This window comes from Penicillium odoratum (assembly GCF_028828045.1).
Source record: "Penicillium odoratum strain IBT 22623 chromosome Unknown utg000008l_segment0_segment0, whole genome shotgun sequence".
Classification (NCBI taxonomy): domain Eukaryota; kingdom Fungi; phylum Ascomycota; class Eurotiomycetes; order Eurotiales; family Aspergillaceae; genus Penicillium; species Penicillium odoratum.
The window spans coordinates 1,531,130-1,551,047 of NW_026643150.1; the positions used below are offsets into that span (position 1 = coordinate 1,531,130).

At 46.8% G+C, this 19,918-nt stretch overlaps 8 protein-coding genes across 8 annotated transcripts; 5 read left to right on the forward strand and 3 right to left on the reverse strand.

The window, feature by feature from the left end:
* Window positions 1-1,255: 1,255 nt before the first annotated feature.
* On the reverse strand, window positions 1,256-2,430 carry N7520_010795 (uncharacterized protein; the record flags this gene model as incomplete). Its single annotated transcript, XM_057144728.1, has 5 exons — window positions 1,256-1,521; window positions 1,577-1,868; window positions 1,995-2,213; window positions 2,267-2,337; window positions 2,397-2,430. 5 exons carry the CDS (start codon window positions 2,428-2,430, stop codon window positions 1,256-1,258), a joined length of 882 nt encoding a protein of 293 aa, XP_056990482.1.
* A 487-nt stretch (window positions 2,431-2,917) lies between these two features.
* Window positions 2,918-5,168, forward strand: N7520_010796 (uncharacterized protein; the record flags this gene model as incomplete). The annotated part of the gene is made up of 2 exons (XM_057144729.1): window positions 2,918-3,283; window positions 3,333-5,168. The coding sequence occupies 2 exons, from the start codon at window positions 2,918-2,920 to the stop codon at window positions 5,166-5,168; spliced, it is 2,202 nt and encodes a 733-aa protein (XP_056990483.1).
* A 241-nt stretch (window positions 5,169-5,409) lies between these two features.
* N7520_010797 (uncharacterized protein) lies at window positions 5,410-5,638 on the forward strand (the record flags this gene model as incomplete). The annotated part of the gene is made up of 2 exons (XM_057144730.1): window positions 5,410-5,457; window positions 5,486-5,638. 2 exons carry the CDS (start codon window positions 5,410-5,412, stop codon window positions 5,636-5,638), a joined length of 201 nt encoding a protein of 66 aa, XP_056990484.1.
* Window positions 5,639-7,190: 1,552 nt separating this feature from the next.
* On the forward strand, window positions 7,191-7,811 carry N7520_010798 (GNAT family N-acetyltransferase; the record flags this gene model as incomplete). The annotated part of the gene is made up of 1 exon (XM_057144731.1): window positions 7,191-7,811. The coding sequence occupies one exon, from the start codon at window positions 7,191-7,193 to the stop codon at window positions 7,809-7,811; it is 621 nt and encodes a 206-aa protein (XP_056990485.1).
* A 3,488-nt stretch (window positions 7,812-11,299) lies between these two features.
* On the reverse strand, window positions 11,300-12,526 carry N7520_010799 (uncharacterized protein; the record flags this gene model as incomplete). The annotated part of the gene is made up of 5 exons (XM_057144732.1): window positions 11,300-11,708; window positions 11,761-12,134; window positions 12,180-12,247; window positions 12,294-12,330; window positions 12,380-12,526. The coding sequence occupies 5 exons, from the start codon at window positions 12,524-12,526 to the stop codon at window positions 11,300-11,302; spliced, it is 1,035 nt and encodes a 344-aa protein (XP_056990486.1).
* Window positions 12,527-14,438: 1,912 nt separating this feature from the next.
* N7520_010800 (uncharacterized protein) lies at window positions 14,439-16,482 on the forward strand (the record flags this gene model as incomplete). Its single annotated transcript, XM_057144733.1, has 2 exons — window positions 14,439-14,728; window positions 14,781-16,482. The coding sequence occupies 2 exons, from the start codon at window positions 14,439-14,441 to the stop codon at window positions 16,480-16,482; spliced, it is 1,992 nt and encodes a 663-aa protein (XP_056990487.1).
* A 379-nt stretch (window positions 16,483-16,861) lies between these two features.
* N7520_010801 (actin family protein) lies at window positions 16,862-18,424 on the reverse strand (the record flags this gene model as incomplete). Its single annotated transcript, XM_057144734.1, has 3 exons — window positions 16,862-17,738; window positions 17,795-18,290; window positions 18,382-18,424. 3 exons carry the CDS (start codon window positions 18,422-18,424, stop codon window positions 16,862-16,864), a joined length of 1,416 nt encoding a protein of 471 aa, XP_056990488.1.
* A 238-nt stretch (window positions 18,425-18,662) lies between these two features.
* On the forward strand, window positions 18,663-19,741 carry N7520_010802 (telomere length and silencing 1 family protein; the record flags this gene model as incomplete). The annotated part of the gene is made up of 2 exons (XM_057144735.1): window positions 18,663-19,461; window positions 19,509-19,741. The coding sequence occupies 2 exons, from the start codon at window positions 18,663-18,665 to the stop codon at window positions 19,739-19,741; spliced, it is 1,032 nt and encodes a 343-aa protein (XP_056990489.1).
* Window positions 19,742-19,918: the final 177 nt, after the last annotated feature.

A 19,918-nucleotide genomic window follows, 5' to 3' on the forward strand; every position in this document is an offset into this window, starting at 1 on the left:
CTGTCCCGTCCCGTCGAACACGGCATCAAGACCCGCAGTGGATCATAACCCAATCCTAAAGCCTCATCCAAAACGTTTCGTCAAGGCTAACACATTCACAGAAACGCCTAGAATTAGTATCCGTATCCGTATAGATGACCAAGACCAAAACCAAAACCAAAATGAAGACCAACCCCCACCAATCTAGACCATCACAAACCCCACTCCAGATGAAACAGGCCCGAGGTCTCGAGCCGACCATCCGAAAGAGGTTAAATCGCCCGTTCCTGCATATTCGCGGCCTCGTAAACGGGACCGTAAATTACGCACGCGCACTAGTTCCGCCACATTTGATAAGCGATGCAGGGGAACATCTCATTGATCGGCGGTTGTACTAGGGTGAGGCCATTGTTGCTACCGTATTCCTTTTTTGCAAGGATTAGATTCTAGAATGGCATTCTTTCTCCGGCAGGATTGCTGGTTGGGGTTAGGGGGTAAGGCTAGAAGGGGCTCATTGTTGGAGTTTATTAGATGATATACTCCGTAGATTAATTGTTATGCCATGTGGTGATGCGAGCCGAGGGATGGGATTGGGAGAGTTATTGGTGGTAATTGGTGGTAATTAGGATGAGATGGAATTGGAGTTGGAATAGTCTTGTATTCAATTCTCAAAATGTGACTATACTACCTAGGTGGTATAGTAGTGTTCCAGGGTTTGATGTCCTCGGTACCAGACTGTTCTTGTTATCCCCGCATGAAATACTGGTTCGACCAGACTTTACGTTCGTGAACCTGTCTCGAACCATTCGATCAATTCCTGCCCATCTGCCGAGAAACAGGACATTTGGAGGGGTCTAGATGAGCACCTAGTCAAAATTAATCTATATCGGCATATGATTTGACCACATGGTAGGACGATCTCGCGGCATCTAGGTATTAATGAAGTACCCCGCACAATTGATGAGGTATATATGGGGAAATCGGCCGGCTTTGACTTTCCTCATCTCCGTCGGATATTCCGTTCCAAATGTGGAGGTTAACTAAAACAGGTCCATGGTAGGCGTCGACTTGCCATTTCGATTTTAAGCTTTGGATACCGGCACGCGCCGAGGTTCATGTGATTCTTTAAGTTGTATTGAACTTTGTCTTTGTGTTCTAGAAAGAATACACTTCGACCATTACATAGTTATAGAACTTTATTAGAAAACCTTCTATTCTCATGGAGTAGTTACTACGTGGCCACATACCAAAGCCAGACTAGTACAACCTCCACCTATCAAGGCTTCCCACTCCAAGCCTCAATCAAAAACGAACCAATCGGCATAAACTTATAATCCGGCAGCAACCGATTCCACGCATCTGAAACATGGAGCTCATTGGCGTGAACAGCCAACAAAATCCCGGCGAGGATAACCCTCGACATAACCTCAAGATTCTCTCGTGGAATAGAAGGGTGGTCGGCTATCGGCATCCATGAAGTCTTCCATTCCCCGCTCGTGAAGTCTTGCGCTTGGACTTTTTCAATGGTAAAGGGCGTACCACCTATGCAGGGCATGATGGTCAGCGACAGACCATATACCATGGTCATGTTACGTACCCCGGACTTTCTCTCCAAGGGCGATCAATTCGCCTATTGTGATAACGTTCCCGCTGATACCACCGTCAACGGGCCATTCGCCTTCAAATTCGATGGCTCGGGCTACCACGTTGGCTAAATCTTCCACTGTAGTCAAGGTGAGGCATACATTCTCGCCTCCATCTACTACTATTGCTCGACGGTTTTGGTAGTCCCATGGCAAATCGATGAGTGGAAGGTGCTTGGCCGATGAATAGGGGCGAGTCAAGTAGTTGATGATAAATCCGGGCTGGAATAGACTGTACTCAAGAACCTATCAGATCAAGATCATTAGTTTCTGTTAGGGTGGGAACCCCATAAAACTTGCCTTCCTGTCTTTGTTTATCTCCTTGAGATATTCACGAGTCGTCTCTTTGTATGCATACCAACTCATATGTACAGTGCCAGCTGATGCCCACTCACTGGGTGCGAAGCGCTTGACACCAGCTTGAATCGCTGCATCGATGAGATTTTTCTGCTTCGGACTTGTGGGATCGTCTTGCTCAGTCACAAAGGACAGTACAGTGTGTACTCCTTGCAGGACCTGTTTCAGTTGCTGTATATCCAAATAGTCTGTCTTGATCCAAGTCACGCCTTGGATCCCTTCAGCTGGCGCATTCTAACGGGCAATTAGGTAAAACCGAACAGTTGAGCCTGTAATCCTTTACCCACCTTTCTGGATAGCAGCAGTATCTCATGCTTTTTAGTGGCAAGAAGAACATCGATAATTTCCTGCCCAACACCTGGTGGGGATTAGTGCTGGAAGTAAAGATTCCAATTTTCGGTAATATGTAAGACTTACCTCCAGAGCCTCCAGCAACTGCAATTTTGACCATTTTGCTTGAATTTTCCTGATTGTACTTGAGCAGGAGAAACTTTGGAAGTCGGTTTATGACACAAAGTTGCTGATTATTGAAATCGGTTAATGAAGACGAGATTAAGCAACTTTGGAAGGTGAGACTGGTTTAATGTTGGATTCTTTTGATCTTTGGTCGAGGCTTATGTATGTTGAGGTCCAGAGGCGAGATTCGGTCGAACCCATGAAAATAATTTGTAATCCACATGTGCATATCTCCGCATTCTTAACCAGAAATCAGCAGCAACTTCGAGAATACTTGGAAACTGTTCAAAGTTGTGCTGGTGGTTTGAAGGATGCGGAATTGTTCGACCGCCGAGCTCGGGCGAAGCACACCACCTACATAGCTGACCAATCAATATGTTTCGACCGAGATAGCTCGGCGATAACCAGGTCCTTCATCTCCCAAGCCAACAGACCAAGCCTGAAAAATGTACTATGTTCATTGCAGATGAAAGATGTCCGAAATGCCCCGAAATGATTTCCCCGCAGCCAAGCGGAGAAAGGTTCGCAAAGGCACACAAAGCTGCTGGGAGTGTAAGCGAAGGAAGGTCCGATGCACAGTTGCGTCTGAAAACACCATTTGCAATAATTGTCGACGAAGAGGAACTGCCTGCGTCAGTCAAGAACTCCCAGAAACCCCGGTCCCATCTGGTAACCAGGTAGACGCTCGACTTGGCCGGGTGGAGGAACTCATCGAGATATTAACTCAGAATACTGGCCCGAACCAACATCAAAGCTGTTACCCTGACCATGCAGCTTCTATGAACTCTTTGGCGCACGATGAAGGAAAGTCTAGGCGAAAGGCAGCACCGTCGATAAGAACCACAGCAGTTCGTTCTCTCCCAGACCCCGGTCTTGACTAATTGCTAATATCCACAGAACGCTCATAATGAAATGACAAATTTACCCCAAGAGCCTCCCTTAAATACTCCTCGAGGCTGGGGCGGACCCATGGGAAAATATGAGAAAGTGACTCGAGAACTCATCGCAGCGTGGCCTAGCCAAGATGATCTCGACATTATTTGCACCCTTCCAGGTGGTCCAACAATGCGGCTGATCGGTGACATATTTTCACAAAGCTCCAGTGTTTTGGGCGACATGTTATCACTCAAAGACGCGCTCAAGTTACCCCCACCAGGTTCTCATCCAATCCTAATTGCGCGTAAATTTTTCATGCTTGGAGCATTCATCCATGGTGTTCCACTGTCCAAGATGCACGAGCTGGGCAGGCTCGGTACTCTCTATCTTGACATAATGTCTCGAGTTGTCGATACAGCTATCAGACTTGTGACTACCAACGACGAGCTCATCTGCTCTGTCGAGGGAATAGAGTGCATAATGATGGAGGCTTTATACCAGAACCATTCCGGGAATCTTCATCGATCGTGGATGGCTGTGCACCGAGCTACCGCAGTGGCACAAATGATGGTCGTGAGCCGTGGTCTCGATTCACCTTCCCTGAAGTTTCTGGAGTCTGCTACCCGAGCAGTCTTCAACGCAGACCAGATCTGCTTTCGTCTAGTTCAGATGGATCGGTACCTCTCCATTATGTTAGGCCTGCCCCCAACGTCCCTGGAGGCAACATTTGCCACACCAAAAGCTCTGGAGGGATGTTCTCCCATGGATCGCCTGGAGCGAATTCACTGTCTCGTTGCCGAGCATATTCTTAGACGAACCGAGGCCGACCTAAACAACCTCAATGCAACCCATGAGGATGAAAAGCTTCTCCAAAAGATTGCTGCCGATATGCCTGCTCAGTGGTGGTTAACACCAAATTTCGCACCAAGTAATGATGACCCGGAGCTACTTGGCGATACAGTTCGTCTCGTGGACCAATTCGCCCATTACCACCTGCTGATCCGACTGCATCTACCATATATGCTCCGCGCCTCAGCCGACCACAGATATGACCATAGCAAGATCACAGCCGTCACAGCCAGCCGGGAGATTATCTCCCGATATCTAGCCTTTCGCACCTCAAGTCCCGTCCACTTCTATTGTCGCGGTGACGAGTGTCTCGCTTTCATAGCTATCATTGTATTATGCATCGCGCATATGGAATCTCGCAAAAAGTGTCAGCAATCTGCGGAAGCATCTACTTACAGCACTGTCTTCAATTTTCTTGCGCACAGTCGCCCCAGCGACCGCGCCATGATGGAGCGCACGCTCGAAATTATGAAATCAACTGCCAGCCATGGTCTTGATGGAATCACATTTAAACTTGCCCGGATAATCCACCATCTACTTGTAATCGAGGCAAGTGCCGACAGTGGTACCCTGTACAGCACAAGCTCCTCCAAGAGTGACGAGGGGGACCTCGAATTTGTTGGCAAGTTGACTGATGGCGGCAAGGCACTACATATCCATATTCCTTACTTTGGAAGGATCAATTTTGAGCGCCGGGTGGTTTTCGAAGATTCCATTGTCTCCATTTCTAATCAGATTGAGCAAGACTGTGCGTCCCTACCTCGTTCACCTTGCCCGTTCACATACCAAAGTGGGGATCAGCTTGCCATTGATAACCCACCACTGCAATTTCGACAATTGCCATCCCCAAATTCCAATGAACCCCCAGAATTTAACGGCGATTTACCGCCCGAGCAGGTATACGGACTAGTGGGTGCTCTGTTTGATAATTGGGATCTACAGGGTCTTGATCTAGCCCTCTTCGATAGCCTTTTCCGTGGAACGGAAGTTTTCAATAGGGAAGAATAGACATGGACCGAAAGTCTACGAGAGCAAAGTACCCTACGACAATAGTGTTGGTGAACCATCTGTAGATCTTGGATCTGATAAGTAGATATAATGAATCGCTGAAAAATAAGCTGATGCTGTATGAAACTGCTTCCTCCTCACAAACTTTACCAGCCCTTATTAGGAGTCCCTATAAAAATTATACCCAACGAGGTCTTTGATCAGCGGGCGAAAATACCATTTGTGCTCGACAACAGGTACTATGGCAGCGGCGATGCTATCGATCACGGCTGGATATAAATCACGAGAGGTAAGCTATTTTCTTGCTAGTTCACCAGAGACAAAGTAACTTTCAACCTTCAGAGGGCGATTCCATCTGGCTGCTAAATCTCTCGGACTATGGCCTAGCCAAGGGTATTTCCGATCCTTTTCCTGAGGATAACACGGATGAGCGATTCTACCTCTTGCCAAACCTTCATCAACTTCATTGACTGGTAAGTGGCAGAATGGTCTCTTCGATAAAGAATGACTATCTTGGTATTTCAAACAGAAATCTAACATTGAGTAACAATTTATAAGAATGTTGTTCCGCTACGCTTTCGTCAATATGAATCTCGACTTAGCAAACCCGTCAACGAATCAGAGACTATTATGGCGGACTCAAAAGAGCATGTTGACCATTGCTTTGAATATCTCCGCCTCTCGATCACATGCGGAGACTTCCTGTTCTGGAACCTGCCAGTCCACGGGATACACCACCGTAGCTGACAGCTGGCGGGTTGGGAGGGGGGTGGGTACATGAATGTATTGACTTTGATGCGTTACGTAAATGGCAGGCTGAGAAGAGACAAGACTCTTAAGATTCACTACATTAGTTCATATTTGTGTTACTGGAAAACAGTTGGATATTTCATTATATCTACCCCTCTATGATAATATGTATCGGACTTAAATGAATTCCATCAGACAAATTGGTTGCGGACAGCCTCACAAATATGCCGGCATCAATCGGCATTGAGCAACTCATCAAATATGAGTGACTCAGAGGAGGGGTATATCGACCGAAAAAGTGGACTCGATATCTTATCTTACCACTAGACCATTCCAGTATAGTTCAATATGTAAAATATGGACTCTGAGGAAGTGGGATTTTAGATAAATCACCTAAATGGCGGACCGTAATCTCTTGCTTCTTCAAAACATCGAACCAGAAAAATGACCGACTAGCAATATCGCTCACATATGTATGGTGCGTTTTTGATCTAGGGGTATTTCGCTCCAACCGAGTGGACGTGGTAAGTACTAGTTTAATACTGATACGTGTAATATGCACATTTGTTCCAAACCATAACGCTGATTCACTATATACTAAGTATACCCTATCCGGTAGAACATTAACCCGATACTTCTTTCACTTCTCTCCACGTATAAACTAACATTTCTCTCCATCTTAAACCTTCCACTTCAAGTATCAATAACTCAGTATACTTATTAAGTGGTGATTTGTGCTACGTGGTAACAAGTACCGGCGTGAATTTTGCTGCGGCTGATCAAGGTATTTACAGATGGTTTTTGGATGGTAAGATCATCTGCATAACTAGGGTGCGGGGAATGACCAAACCAGTAATAATCGTCCGAGCCGAGCCGCCATGATTAGACGATGATCTAGACGATGATCGGCTATAACAGGGGTATACTAGGGATTACGTGGCACTGAAAAAGGTTATCACGAAGTACGGAGTATAAATTCGGGAGATCATCCAATCGCCACTTTATTTTGAGATTGCGGCTATAGCTATCAGAAGTCGGACTTCCGACCCTTAGCCGGATAACAATTATGATTACACAATGAATATCCTAGACTTGGGCTGAGCCTTATCGTAGGCTAGGCTAACTGGTAGCCTCTCAAATACGCTGCTTATTGCAGGAATCTATTATACCTCCTGGCTCTGGATTTTCTCAAATTCACCACTATTACTACCAACCATTTATCGTTCACTATTCCTCGGCTACCACATAAACCATTGTGTGATTCAAGCAAATATGTCGTCTTCGTCTGCATTTACGGCTTCTCCCACGTTTTCGATTCCTAGTGAACGCCTCCATATCTCCTACTTCTTACCCGACTCCCCTGAACACTGTGCCTTCCTCGTCAAACTGTGGAATACTGAAGAGTTCATCAAATCAAGCGGCCGGACTGGCATTGATACGCCAGAGAAGGCCTCCAATTTCCTTCGCAACCGTGTCCACGCTGACTATGCCCGAAACAAATACGGCATCTTCGTGGTCTCGCTTAAGCCTTATGAGAATGCGCCTTTGTCTGAAAGTACCCCCATCGGTACCGTTTCGCTGATGAAAGGCGAGCCACCAAATTCCTATTTGGCACCCGATATTGGGTATGCAATTCTACCCGAGGAAACTGGAAAGGGATTTGCCACCGAAGCGGGAGTTGCATTACTGGAGTATGCGGGGAGAGAACTCGGGGTCAATTCGGCGTTTGGGTTCTGTGCTAGAGATGACGCCCACAGCGCGAGGGTGTTGGACAAGATCGGTTTCGAATATCGAGGAGAAAAGACGTTAAAGGTGTTTGGAGGGAAGGAAAGTGCGGTTTATGTTCTTCCTGGGATGAACCAAGATCTGGCGATGTATAACTTGGATGATTGAAAACATTTATACGCTGCTTTTATTTAAGCTAGCTGTATAATAGAAACAAAATTTCTAAATATATATTGATGAAGTGTGAAACCCTTCTAATAAATACCAATCCCTTGAAAAGTGCTAGTTCCGATTAGGAGTATGTGTGAAATTATGGCTCAGGCAGAAATATCTATAAAGTAAGGAAACGATCAGAACTATCCCTAGAATCCAAAGAATTCTATCGAGTAAATTCCATATCATACATCCAAAGGTGCAATTTCAAACACTGAGTTATCTTAAAAAAGTAAAAAGTTATAGGGAGGATCGAAATCAGATTCACCACTTGCAAATAGATATTCTTTCTCGAACCCTCTTTCGAAGAAAGTTACTCCCCCTGACTCCTTTTCCTGACAGTGTTTTAGTACAGTTGTAAATAATTGACAAAAATAGCTACTGTACTGGGCTCGTATGGCGTTCGGAGTTTCTAGAATGTTGATTCTGCAAATAAGGCAAACAAAAGGAGATCTCCCTAAACCGGTCACTAGGCTAGAGTTCGGATTTAAGTCTGTTAGCTACTGAACCCTAGAGTGTTCGTTTGAGTGGAGAGCATAATATGTAGATCAAGTGGATTAACTTCTTGCTTTCTGTGATGAAATGTATTAGCGACTAGCCTTTAGTACTGACCATCGTGAGTCCTAAAATTGACTAGTCTTACTACAATGATAACATAAAATATGTCATCCGAATATCCATCAAATTATGGAATTGAAGTGGGACAAGATGACGGTAGTATACACTTCCATCAGTCGCAAGGTAAGTTAGTCTCATTGGCAAAGAGCGCAACTGACGGCTATATACACCAGCCGCAGTTTTACCAAATGAAGTCTATCTATAAGATCTACGCCTGACCAGCCTTGATGATAAAGGTCGTATTGAAGAAATCAGTAGATGGCTGTTCAAGGTTCCTACCCCCAGAGTTTCCGTAGCACATATATCAACATATACCTTAGGCTCATCAGTGACACCATATTCTGGTTAGATCTCCTACACAGAGTCTTCTTTGGGTTGCCTAAGAGTTAATTACCCCCTATAGTAATTCAGATCTTTCAGTACTGCGCGTAGGAAGAAAGCAGACCAGATTATAAGCTTCTAAAAGGCTTCATTAGGTATATGAAAAATAGAAAGCCAAGGTGTATAATCTACTTATATATCATATAGAGGACGTAGTTTAAACTCTATATACTTAATAGCCCTTAGTCCTAAGGAAGAAGATAATATGAAGCTCTCTTATAGAGAGAAGGTAGGATCAAATTATACATATAATTTTTGTGATTGAATATTAGGAGATTTATATTAAATGCTATCCAGCCCAGTAGTATCAAGAAGCCTTTGCATTCGCATAACAGTAGAGGGAAACCTAATTGAATAGGGAAAACCTTGACCAAGACATATGAAAGCCCCTATCAGATCGGTCCAACCTCAATAAGTCTTCTCCAAATATTCCAACGCTAGGTACATCCCACACAAGGAGACGTTTACTAGAGTTTGTTAAAATGAATATATAAAGTCATCTCTCCAGTAGAGGGGTCCAAGCACTTACAAGCTATCCATATCCCATCTCCGTCAGCTTATATATACATGTATGCAAGTCATCTCTCCAGCAGAGGGGTCAAGCACTTACACCCTATCGATATCCCATCTCTGTTAGCCTCCAGGGTAATATATTCAAGTCATCTCTCCAGCAGAGGGGTCAAGCACTTACAAGCTATCCATAACCCATCTCCGTCAGCTTATATATACATGTATGCAAGTCATCTCTCCAGCAGAGGGGTCAAGCACTTACACCCTATCGATATCCCATCTCTGTTAGCCTCCAGGGTAATATATTCAAGTCATCTCTCCAGCAGAGGGGTCAAGCACTTACAACCTATCCATATTCCATCTCCATTAGCTTATATATCTCCAAATAATCTCTCCAGCAGAGGGGTCAAGCACTTACATCCTATCCACATCCCATCTCCATCAGCCTATATATCTCCAAAGGACCAAATCATCTCTCCAGCAGAGGGGTCGAGCACTTACATCCTATCCATATCCCATCTCCGTCAGCCTTTATACTGTATTCCCAAGTCATCTTTTCAGCAGAGGGGTCAAGCACTTACAAGCTATCCATATTCCATCTCCATTAGCTTATATATCTCTAAATAATCTCTCCAGCAGAGGGGTCAAGCACTTACAACCTGTCCATATTCCATCTCTGTTAGCCTCCAGGGTTATGTATTCAAGTCATCTCTCCAGCAGAGGGGTCAAGCACTTACAAGCCCATCCTATCCAGACACCATCTATATCAGCCTATACATCTCCAAAGGACCAAATCATCTGTCCAGCAGAGGGGTCGAGCACTTACATCCTATCGATATCCCATCTCCGTCAGCCTTTATACTGTATTCCCAAGTCATCTTTTCAGCAGAGGGGTCAAGCACTTACTTGTCTTTTTTCAACTTCGTTTCCACCTTGACTATTGGCTTGCAATGGTCCTGCTACCACAAAAGCGGCAAAAGCGACCGTAGAGAGAACTGCAAAGAACTTCATGTTTACGCGCGTTGTCTTTCGAAATCGGCTCGGAAAATAGGGTTGAGACCAAATTCAGGGCATTGCATGGGACAGTAGAGGGCTTCTATATGAAATAGGACAATCACCATAGCCACATACTTGAATAGTGCGGCTGAATAAAGCAAGGGCTACAAAATATGAGCTCTGCAGATCGATAACTCCTTTTTGCTCTCGTCGAATAAATATCCACATACCTGGGCGGCATTCCAGCTACGCTACAAAACAACTTTAACTAAGCAGAAGTAAATATTCTGCCTCAACAATCCTACCCCTTTATCTAATTCCGAAACATTGTTGATATGGAAATTAACAGCGATGTGGGAGATTAAAGGGGAGTGAAAAGTGGATGAGGAATAGGAAACAGCTAGAGAGTGGTAAATTGATAGTGAATATTAACGAACGCGCTGAATATGGATGCGTAGATAATAAATGTATTTAGGAGTTTATGTTTACATGGTATTTCTGGCATTTAATGTACTTCCCAAAAGTATGTCCTATCATGAATTGCCCATATGCGCACTTTTTGAAGGATATTAACCTCACCGCTCTATCAAGCCTCGCTAGTAAAATAATAGAATGAGTAGATGGAAACGTCGTTAGCAAGCTCAAGATGCAAGATTCTAGTATTTTGGTTAGAGAATTACATCTAATTGACGATATAGTACACACATGATGGTGTCTTTCAAAACAATTCAGGATTCAAAGCTAAGCTTAAGCCGGAAATGGATTAGTGTGTCTCAGACTGGGGTCCGAGATAGATTCTATATGAGCGAAGTGGTGAAACTGATTTGGATCCATCCTGTGCTATAAAATAAATATTATCTAGATATGATCAGGTTTCTGTCTAAAAAGCCATCCAATGTAAATTCTATATGGTGAAATCGAAAGTTGTTTCAATAGTTCTATTTCCAATGACGTGGTGATCTGCAATTCCTCCCACAATTGGACTCATGCCATGTCATGCTCCGGCGTACCATGATAGTATTCAAGGGCACATCATCTCCCAAGTCATCGGGCCGTGTCACTACTAGCTGAACCATCGGTTTTCCCAATAGCTCATCTGGAGGCCGAAAAGCCAACTTTGTAGATCCCCTTCTACCCGAGATCTTCACATCTGTTGGGATCTGGGAGCCTCTGGGAAGACTTGAGATTATTTCCAGCAACGGGTGAAGGGTTGGTACGCAAGCTGCGATTATCCCACTCGAACACTCAATCACAGTCCACATGGATGCATTGCCGAGCGTCCAGGAAATATCTGTGGGTTTGTATGTAAAGAGCGTGGCGAGACGATAGGCACTTGTAAAAACAACGCTAAAGATGGTCAGTCAGTTTCGTATCTTCATGATGCTGGATTCTAACGTACAAGATGCCCAGAAAGAAAACGGCAGCAATGGAGAGGCGGCGCGTAACGGTAGTGTGCATTTTCCACACAGCTCGTATTGGTAGCATTAGGATGGCGATATAGATGACAATATTGGGCACGGCATCTGCGAGAAATGAGGTTTTCGTGTCGGTGCATACTCCCGAGATCGATGTATCCCACGCCCTTTGGATAGGAGCGCATTGAATAACACTCATGCAAACAATGGCAATGATCCATCCAACAATCACTACTCCCAAAGTAATGGTGGCAACGCGAAACCCCCGGGTAGGAAAGATGCGAATATACATGAAAAGAACACAAATCTTGATGACGCCCACAGTGGTACAGTAGACACATTCATATGCTATCAACAACTATGATACGTTAGCTAGATCGGGAGATGGTGATCACAAACCCACTTTGGTAATCAGCACCAAACTTTGGGTTGAAAGAACGCTCGCATGTAGTCCCAAACCATACTGTATCACTGTGCACTATTAGATCCGAGTCCATGTGGGAGTCAATAAACCTACAGGTCAAACTGAGACCAGCATCCGCACATAGAAAAAACTGCACTGGGTTAGATACAAAGTATGTAGGAGCAATTCTAAATACTTACCAATGCTACCAGCATTGCATAGTCATCAATCCCAAGTCTACCTTTGCGGGACAGAAATCGTAAAGCAACAAAGACCGCGGCCAGCGCAGTCATGATAATAGTCACGGCCCGAAACTCCCATTGTCGAGATTCATCAATGAGGGACATTATTCCGAATCCGTCGGGACGTAAAATAAGATCAAAACATGTCAGGAAATAGATCAATAAAAGAGTGAAGACGAAGAGGATAAGAAAAAGCAAATCAAAACAAAACGAGCAGTCCTAGCGCAGGCGCCGTTGAACCCATTCGACATTAGTAGATCCCACTTTAAAAAGTCTTAGCAAGTGTCAGAAAGGAATCGGTCCCGAGGCTAGAAACAAAAGAAGAAAGTATTGAGCGAATAAGAGGTTGAGTAGAACAAAAGCCGTTGTACAGAGTGGATCAAGTGGGGATTAAGAGGGCGCCGTTTGCACCAACTAATCTAGACTGGGAAATGGACAAGATAGGGGTACATAAGTAACTAACTAGTTATGGTTGGACTAGACTCGATGCTTGTATGTGAGCCTGAGCTGTAAGGTTCCACGTTTCAGATAAATAGGGGAAGCATCATCCACATGAACAGTTCATCAAGCTTCAGCACTGACGTACTATAGATTGATCTCATATTGCTTCACATCTCGTTCCATTTAAAACACTATTGGAGTGTGGAATCAGGTGACCTCCGTTCGCTCCAGCTAGATTCCTCTCTCTCTCTCTCTCTCTCTCTCTCTCTCTCTTTCTCTCCTTCTAAACAGATCTTGACCATTTCGTCTGTTTCCCGCCTACCATTTAGCCCTTTCTTTCCCTGGGCGATAGCAAGATTCAGCTGTTGACGACATCTATTCGGACTATATGCATTGGTGCCTAGCTGCACGCCCAGAGCTACAGCATCACAGGATGTAATACCTACTTGTACCATCCTTGGGGACATATGACAAGTCATGGGTATACCGTATACGACGCTGCAAGGCTTTCCGAAGTGGCAACCAAAGTCCTACAGGTGGCCTTGTTGCTATTATTGGAAAACATGATTCATGGATTGATGGGTGGGGACCTTAGCAGATGTTCCGTAGATGTGTACTCGGTACTTAGTCCTTAATCGGAATATGTACCTTCCTGTTCTAACAAGACATGTAGCATTGGATTGTGGAAGTAGATTATCGAGATCGCATCAGGTAGCTACTAAGTCTAGGAGTTTGTGAAATTAAACTGCTGATCATATCTGATCTCTTTCAGTCCCGGGGCTAGAACTCTAGATATGCGGAATACGACACGAAATCGGGTTAGTTTTGCCCCTCGTGTGGAGAGCGAATGGGGATCGTCATCCGGGAATCCGAAATTGTGTTCTGCGTACTCGTGAGTGTTCCCCTTGGTGAGTTGGCTGTACCGTGATCGTCACTTGGTTCTTCTAATTTTGAAACCCTTTCCGAGATGGATGGCCATTTGTCAGTTTTGGGTTATGACCATGGAACGAGGTTGGGTGACAGGGGGATCCACTTGAAAGGGGGAAATTTGACGAAATTTCGAAGGAAAACAGATTTCCCAACCGAGATTAGAGGATTAGAGAAGAGAAAATGAGAAAAACAGAAAAACAGAAAACTAAGCCCCATCTCACCCGAACGTGCAAATAATATCTATTCAATCTCTAAATACTTGATATTTCCCTTCTTTTCTCCCCGAAACCTTGAAACCTTGAAACCGTGAGAATCCGTGGTTCAACTGGGTCTTGTGGCGCTTTTCCGTTTCAGGTTTGTATTCGTACCTGTCTTTGTCTTTTGTCTTTGTCTCATCTCTGACGTGAATCAGATCCTTATAGACTCTAGCCTTGCAACATCAGCCTTCGACCTCAGCCTTCATTCTCAGCCTCCAGCCTTTTCTCCACTCCAAAATGACTTAGTTCCGATCACGATTTTATACCCAACTGTCCCCGGCTATGCTGTAATTATCAGGCGCATAACTGCGGATCAAATTTTCGATACAAAGTCTGGACTTCTTATATATCGAACTGGGATCACGCTGTGATTCTCGCAGCTTTTCAAAATGCTCATCCCCAGCTATTTGGATACCGATGGGCGCAGTCCTGTTAGTCCCATAACTCCCACTTCCGACGAGGACTCGACAGATGGGTCCCACGACACAGAACCCTCACCGGAACATCCGATCGCTCAACTTCAAGGTCCCTTTGAGGAGTCGATTCGCGAAACCAATGATCGTTCCGCGAGTCAATGGATTGTCAATATCGATCCACAATCCCGTCGGCGCGATCTACTGGAGAATGATGAGTATGAGCGACTCTGTGGTCGCAAATGGCGCCAACGCTCCTCTGAACGGTGAGCATCCAGATAAGGGACATGAGTCAAGTGTGAGGGCTGACACGCTCAGATATCATCCATTTTGGAAGCTCATCTCGCAGATGGTCTTTGGAGTCCATCTGCTGGCGAGGCGACTCGCCAAATCAGAGCCCCAGGTTATGAAGATCCTGCAAACCCATGTTGATGAAATGGATGGCTTTCTGCAGAGGACGACAGAGGATTTTCTGATCATTCACATGGATGTCCGCACGAGGATTCAATATCTGAGTCTTCCCCTAGGGAACTTACATTTGTTCGATCAGATGCTCGAGGATCGCAATTTTCGCCTCTCATTGATCGCCTACCACGATCAGATTGAGCATGCCATTGACCGGTTTACACTTGCCATCACTGATACCATCCGGGATTTGCTCAAAGGGAAAGAAGCAATCAGTGTTCTGTGGCACTACCTCCTCCAACTATCAGAAGAAGGCTGCTTCGAATCCCACAGCCTTAAAGCATTCTACCAAGCCATGATGGACAACCTAGAAGGCTGGCTCGAAGCCTTCTCCAAGCTCCGCCGTCGCGGCATGGCCCTCCAAAAGGCCCTCGCCCAACTCGCTTTAGCAGTCACCGAGATGCAACACCGAGTCGGCGTAGCAAGCAGGAAAGAAGTGCGCTCAATAAAGCCCCTTAAACCCACTCGCAATCGATCCGTTCGAAAGCTCTTCTCCCCCCTGCCCTCCGAAAAACCGCTCCCCGCCGACCCCCTACTGAAACCAAAGAACTCAAAGGGCGAGGAGGGAACAGGTAGAAAGGGCAATGTGGGTCGCACTACCAATGCTACAAAGCGAGAAAGTAACATACCCAGGGCCCTCAGTCGCGCAAAATCGTGTAGTGCCCTGGCCATGGACTCCAGTTCCATTTCCACTTCTCCCCCACCACCAGTCCCTCGTCCAAGAACAGCAAGCAGATTGAGCAGAAGACTATCCAAGCCCTTCCTCCCAAAAAGATCGCTTAGTGAAGGCGAAAAGGCTGATACTACGCAGAATCGCCCCGCTACGGCTCCAGACCGGACCCTGAAATCCCGCAGTGTCTCCATGGAACAGCTTAAAGCGCTATGGACAAACACTGGTCGTCCCCGAACCCAGCAATCCATAAACCATCCCCCTCCACCCCCATTACCCCAATCTCCACCCCTATCACCATCTCAAAGCCCTAAACAAGACCGCACAGAACGAGAAGAAAAAGAGAGAGAGAAAGAGAAAGAGAAAGAGAAACAAAAAGAAAAAGAAACTTACGACACAATGAAAGAACAAGTTTCCCAATTCCTCAAAACCGACCGCGTCGTCGAAGCCTGGGACGCCATGACAAAATCAGCAACATGCAGCCGGACCCTAAAATCCGCCAAAGACTGGCCCTGCAGTATCTTCCGTGCAAAATCGCCTAACGCCTGGCGCGCACGCTCAGATCTATCAGACGCACCGGACGAAAAACAGATGTCCTGGGTCCCAGATGAGGTACTGAATACGTACACGTTCAAGCAAAGACCTGAGATGTCGCCGCGCATTCATGTACTTTCCGTCCAGATGGCGCTGGATGAGGAGATGAGTGGCACTGTCAATGTGCAAATGAGTGGGGGTGGAGGGGATGAGATTTCAGATTGTGATTCTGGGTCGATTATTACGGCGCTTCCGGCTTTGCCGCCTACTCCTACGACTACTACTTCTGCTACGATTGAGTCTGTGGCGGGGGAGTATAGGGCTAGGGCTGTGGAGTGTGCGCGGGGTTGACATTGAGATATGTATATGTGGATGTCAGCTTCGATTTTGGTGACGGCTGGTTCCGTCATTCTAATCTTTATACCATTTCTGCAATCCTTGGCGATTGCCTTTGTTTATACCCATAATTCTTGACATGCATTTCTTATACTTCCAGAACCAGAAGCGAATCATCTCTCGATTCTGAAGGACAATCAACTAGTCGTACAAAATAATTGAATTCGAACTGGGACTAAAAATATCTAGAATTCATTTTTTAGACCCACGGCCGAGCCTAAATCCGCATACTCGCGCCTAAGCAGTAAACGCCCAGAAAATGACCAACAGCATGGACACAGTTCATAATACGTAGCCCATGGAAACACAAAGATCAAGGAATGAAGACAGACAACTATTTGCAGCGCTTCTCTACAATGTTCGCGCCGTGCTCATCGTATTCCTTCTTGGAGATCCACATCTGGTGGAAAGTACCCAGACTGGCCAGGATACTTCCTCCGATCCAGGAGCCGAAACGGCGCTCGGCAGTGTTACCGGGAGCCGTCAGACGAACGCGCGGACCGGGGAACAGAGCCATTAGTTCATGGCTCAGACGGTCGCCGAAGCCGTAGAGCAGACTGGAGGCGCCGGTGACGACGACGTTGCCTAGCAGGTGGGGGCGGAGGTCCACGTCCACACCGCTCAGGGATGCCTTGATCAGCTCAGGGAGAGTCTGGGCGGGGGTGGGTGGAGGGAAAGGAGAGTCGGGATCAGGGATGTGAGCTTTAGCATCGAATAAGGACTCCACGACACGGAACCGGTCGGAGCCAAAGACCTGGTTGTATCCGTCGGGGAACTCGAACGGACGGCCGGGGGATGTGCGAGCGGCGTCTTCGTTGGAAACACCGTTGGGACCGGTGGCGGAGAGTCTGTTAGGTCCGGGCCAGGTCTGGACGACACACTCCTTGAACTCGGCGAGGGTGCGCTCTTCCAGAAGGGCGCGGTAGGACGCATCTGGTGCCTTGTCGGCAGCGAAGGTCTTGAATTGGACCTGGGGTTCCTGGCCAGCCTCGACGGGGCTCTTGGAGCTGATCAGGTAGTGCGGCGTGATAGTAATGGGTTGCGGAGAGTTTCTCTTGAACAGTGCGCGGATCTGGGATGAAATATAATCTCCACCTAGCGGGGAGTGCTGCACACCTCGCTTGAGGATCATGCCATCGTGAACCGGGGTGATGGAGATATTCGAAGCGCCAATGTCCACCACGAGAGCAGAGGCTTTACCAGAAGCAAAACTGTAGGGAATTAGCAAGCCGCGCTGGGTATTGATGATCATCTGTGAGATACATACGATGCAAGCACACCAGTCCGTGCCAAGTAGAAAGCTGGGGTGCCCCATTTCTCCATGGCAATCTCAATGGTCTTCTCGCGTGCCTTGACCGGGTTCCATCCAGGCTCCGTCATCAACAATGGGCTGTCCGCCAAAGGCTTCTCTTCCGACTCCACCTCCATCTCTGTGGGCAGCTCCTCACTGGGGATATCGTTCAGTCCATTCTGGAATGGATTGCCTGCTTTCGCGCCTGTGAGTCGCGAAGTGAACGAATACTCCCATACCTTCTCTGCCATGTCCCAATCCTCAACAATGCCATCTCTGCCGATCGGGTTGTGGATGGAAAGACCAGGGCGCGGGGTAACAAAGATGTCATCTCCGTAAATGAACTTCTCTTGGCCATCGGCGTTGTACTTGCCGTAATACGTTGGAACTAGTGATTTGGGGGCATCTTCACCAGCGAAGCCAGCGCGGATGGTCGAATAGCCCGGGTCGAGAACAATGGCTGAGACTTCATCTGAGAGTGACATAAGTTAGCATCTGGTTTGGGATTTGTCGATATTCAGGCCCTGTTAGGAAGATCGGGCGCATCGCGCAAGGCAACGTACCTCCACCATATTCGGCAGCTTGGGGCGGATTGGAGGGGTTCATGGCGATAGCGCAAAAAGACAAAGCAGCCCAAAAGGAATTGTTCAGACCAAGGGGTTAGATGGCCTGGAAACCACGCGCGCAGAAGACAAGGGAGGGCAGGGGAAGAAGCGGTCTTTTCGGTGCGGGAGCAGCTTTGGCGGAGAGAGAACCGATTGGGTCCGCTTGGCACTACATGACCTCACCTACAGTGCAAGCTTTCATTCTTTTCCTTTCATCACCAACTCTATTCACCACTAAAATGGATGAAGCGGACACCGCACCTGAATTACTCTTTCGGCCTTCGAAGCGACGCAAGTTTATCCCACGACGCGCAAATGATACAGACTCTGTTGAGGCCGACACTCCAAGCAGAAATGACAACCAAACGCCAGAAGCTCTGTCCACAGGGGACGAAGATCAGACCGCACAGCCTACAAATGTCGTTCGTCTACGGCGCCCTCATCAAGCTCGAAAAGGAGGCATAGGCTTCTCAGCCACATCACGATCCAAGAACGGCAATCGTCAGACAGCTTTGGCATCTGCGGAGGAAATAGAGGCGGACAGAATCCAGGCTATGGCTGACCGGTTCACGACATATACTGGCCAGTCGGAGGACGTGGACAAGCACATGTATGATGCCTTATTTTGCGCGGCGCAGCCCGATCAATACCCGACTAACAAGATAAGGATGGCCTATATAGATTCCGAGATGGCTAAGCGATCCCAACGCAACCCACTACTAGACAATTCTGAAGCCTCTCAATCGGCTGAAACACACAATGCGAGCGAAGCGTCAATACCTGATCAGCAGCGCGCGCCTGCCTCGCTGGGCAAGTTACAAGAAATCGACCTTGGTCAGGAGACTACAATGCAGAACATTGCGCGTACCGAAGCTGCCCGGAGACGGATTGCGGGTGACAAGGAGTCTCCAAACTCTGATGAGCCTGAACGGCCTGGCCGTTCTGGCGCCGATAAAGTATGGCGCAACCGCAAGCAACGGACCAGCGCTGACATCGAACGCGACCGCCTTGTGGAACAGGTGATGCGTGAAAGCAGACGTAAGTAACCAAGTCCCTCTGTTTACCGCCTCTGCTAACTCTCTCAGTGGAAATTTACGATGAACCAGAGGACGAAGGGGTTGGGGATGATCAAGACGCGGATGATCGCATTGCCGAGAAGTTCCGTCTAGACTTCATGGATGCGATCCAATCCCGACGACGGCTTCGGCCAACCCGGACCACGACCGAGAAGACTGAAGGACCCAAGGGACCTAAGTTGGGTGGAAGTCGCAGTGCGAGGGCAGCTATGCGAGAAATGCAAAGCAAAGGGCAGAAATGATCCGTTATTGGCAGCTGTCATGACACATACAAAGTTTGAGACATCTCACAATAGATTGTCCAGACAGCATGTAGAAATATTAAGAATACTACGGTGATACCCTAGGGATGACAGAGAGCCTTGTTTTGGAAAGTGATATAATGCAGGTCCACATCTGAGAGTATTTTTGGAAGATCA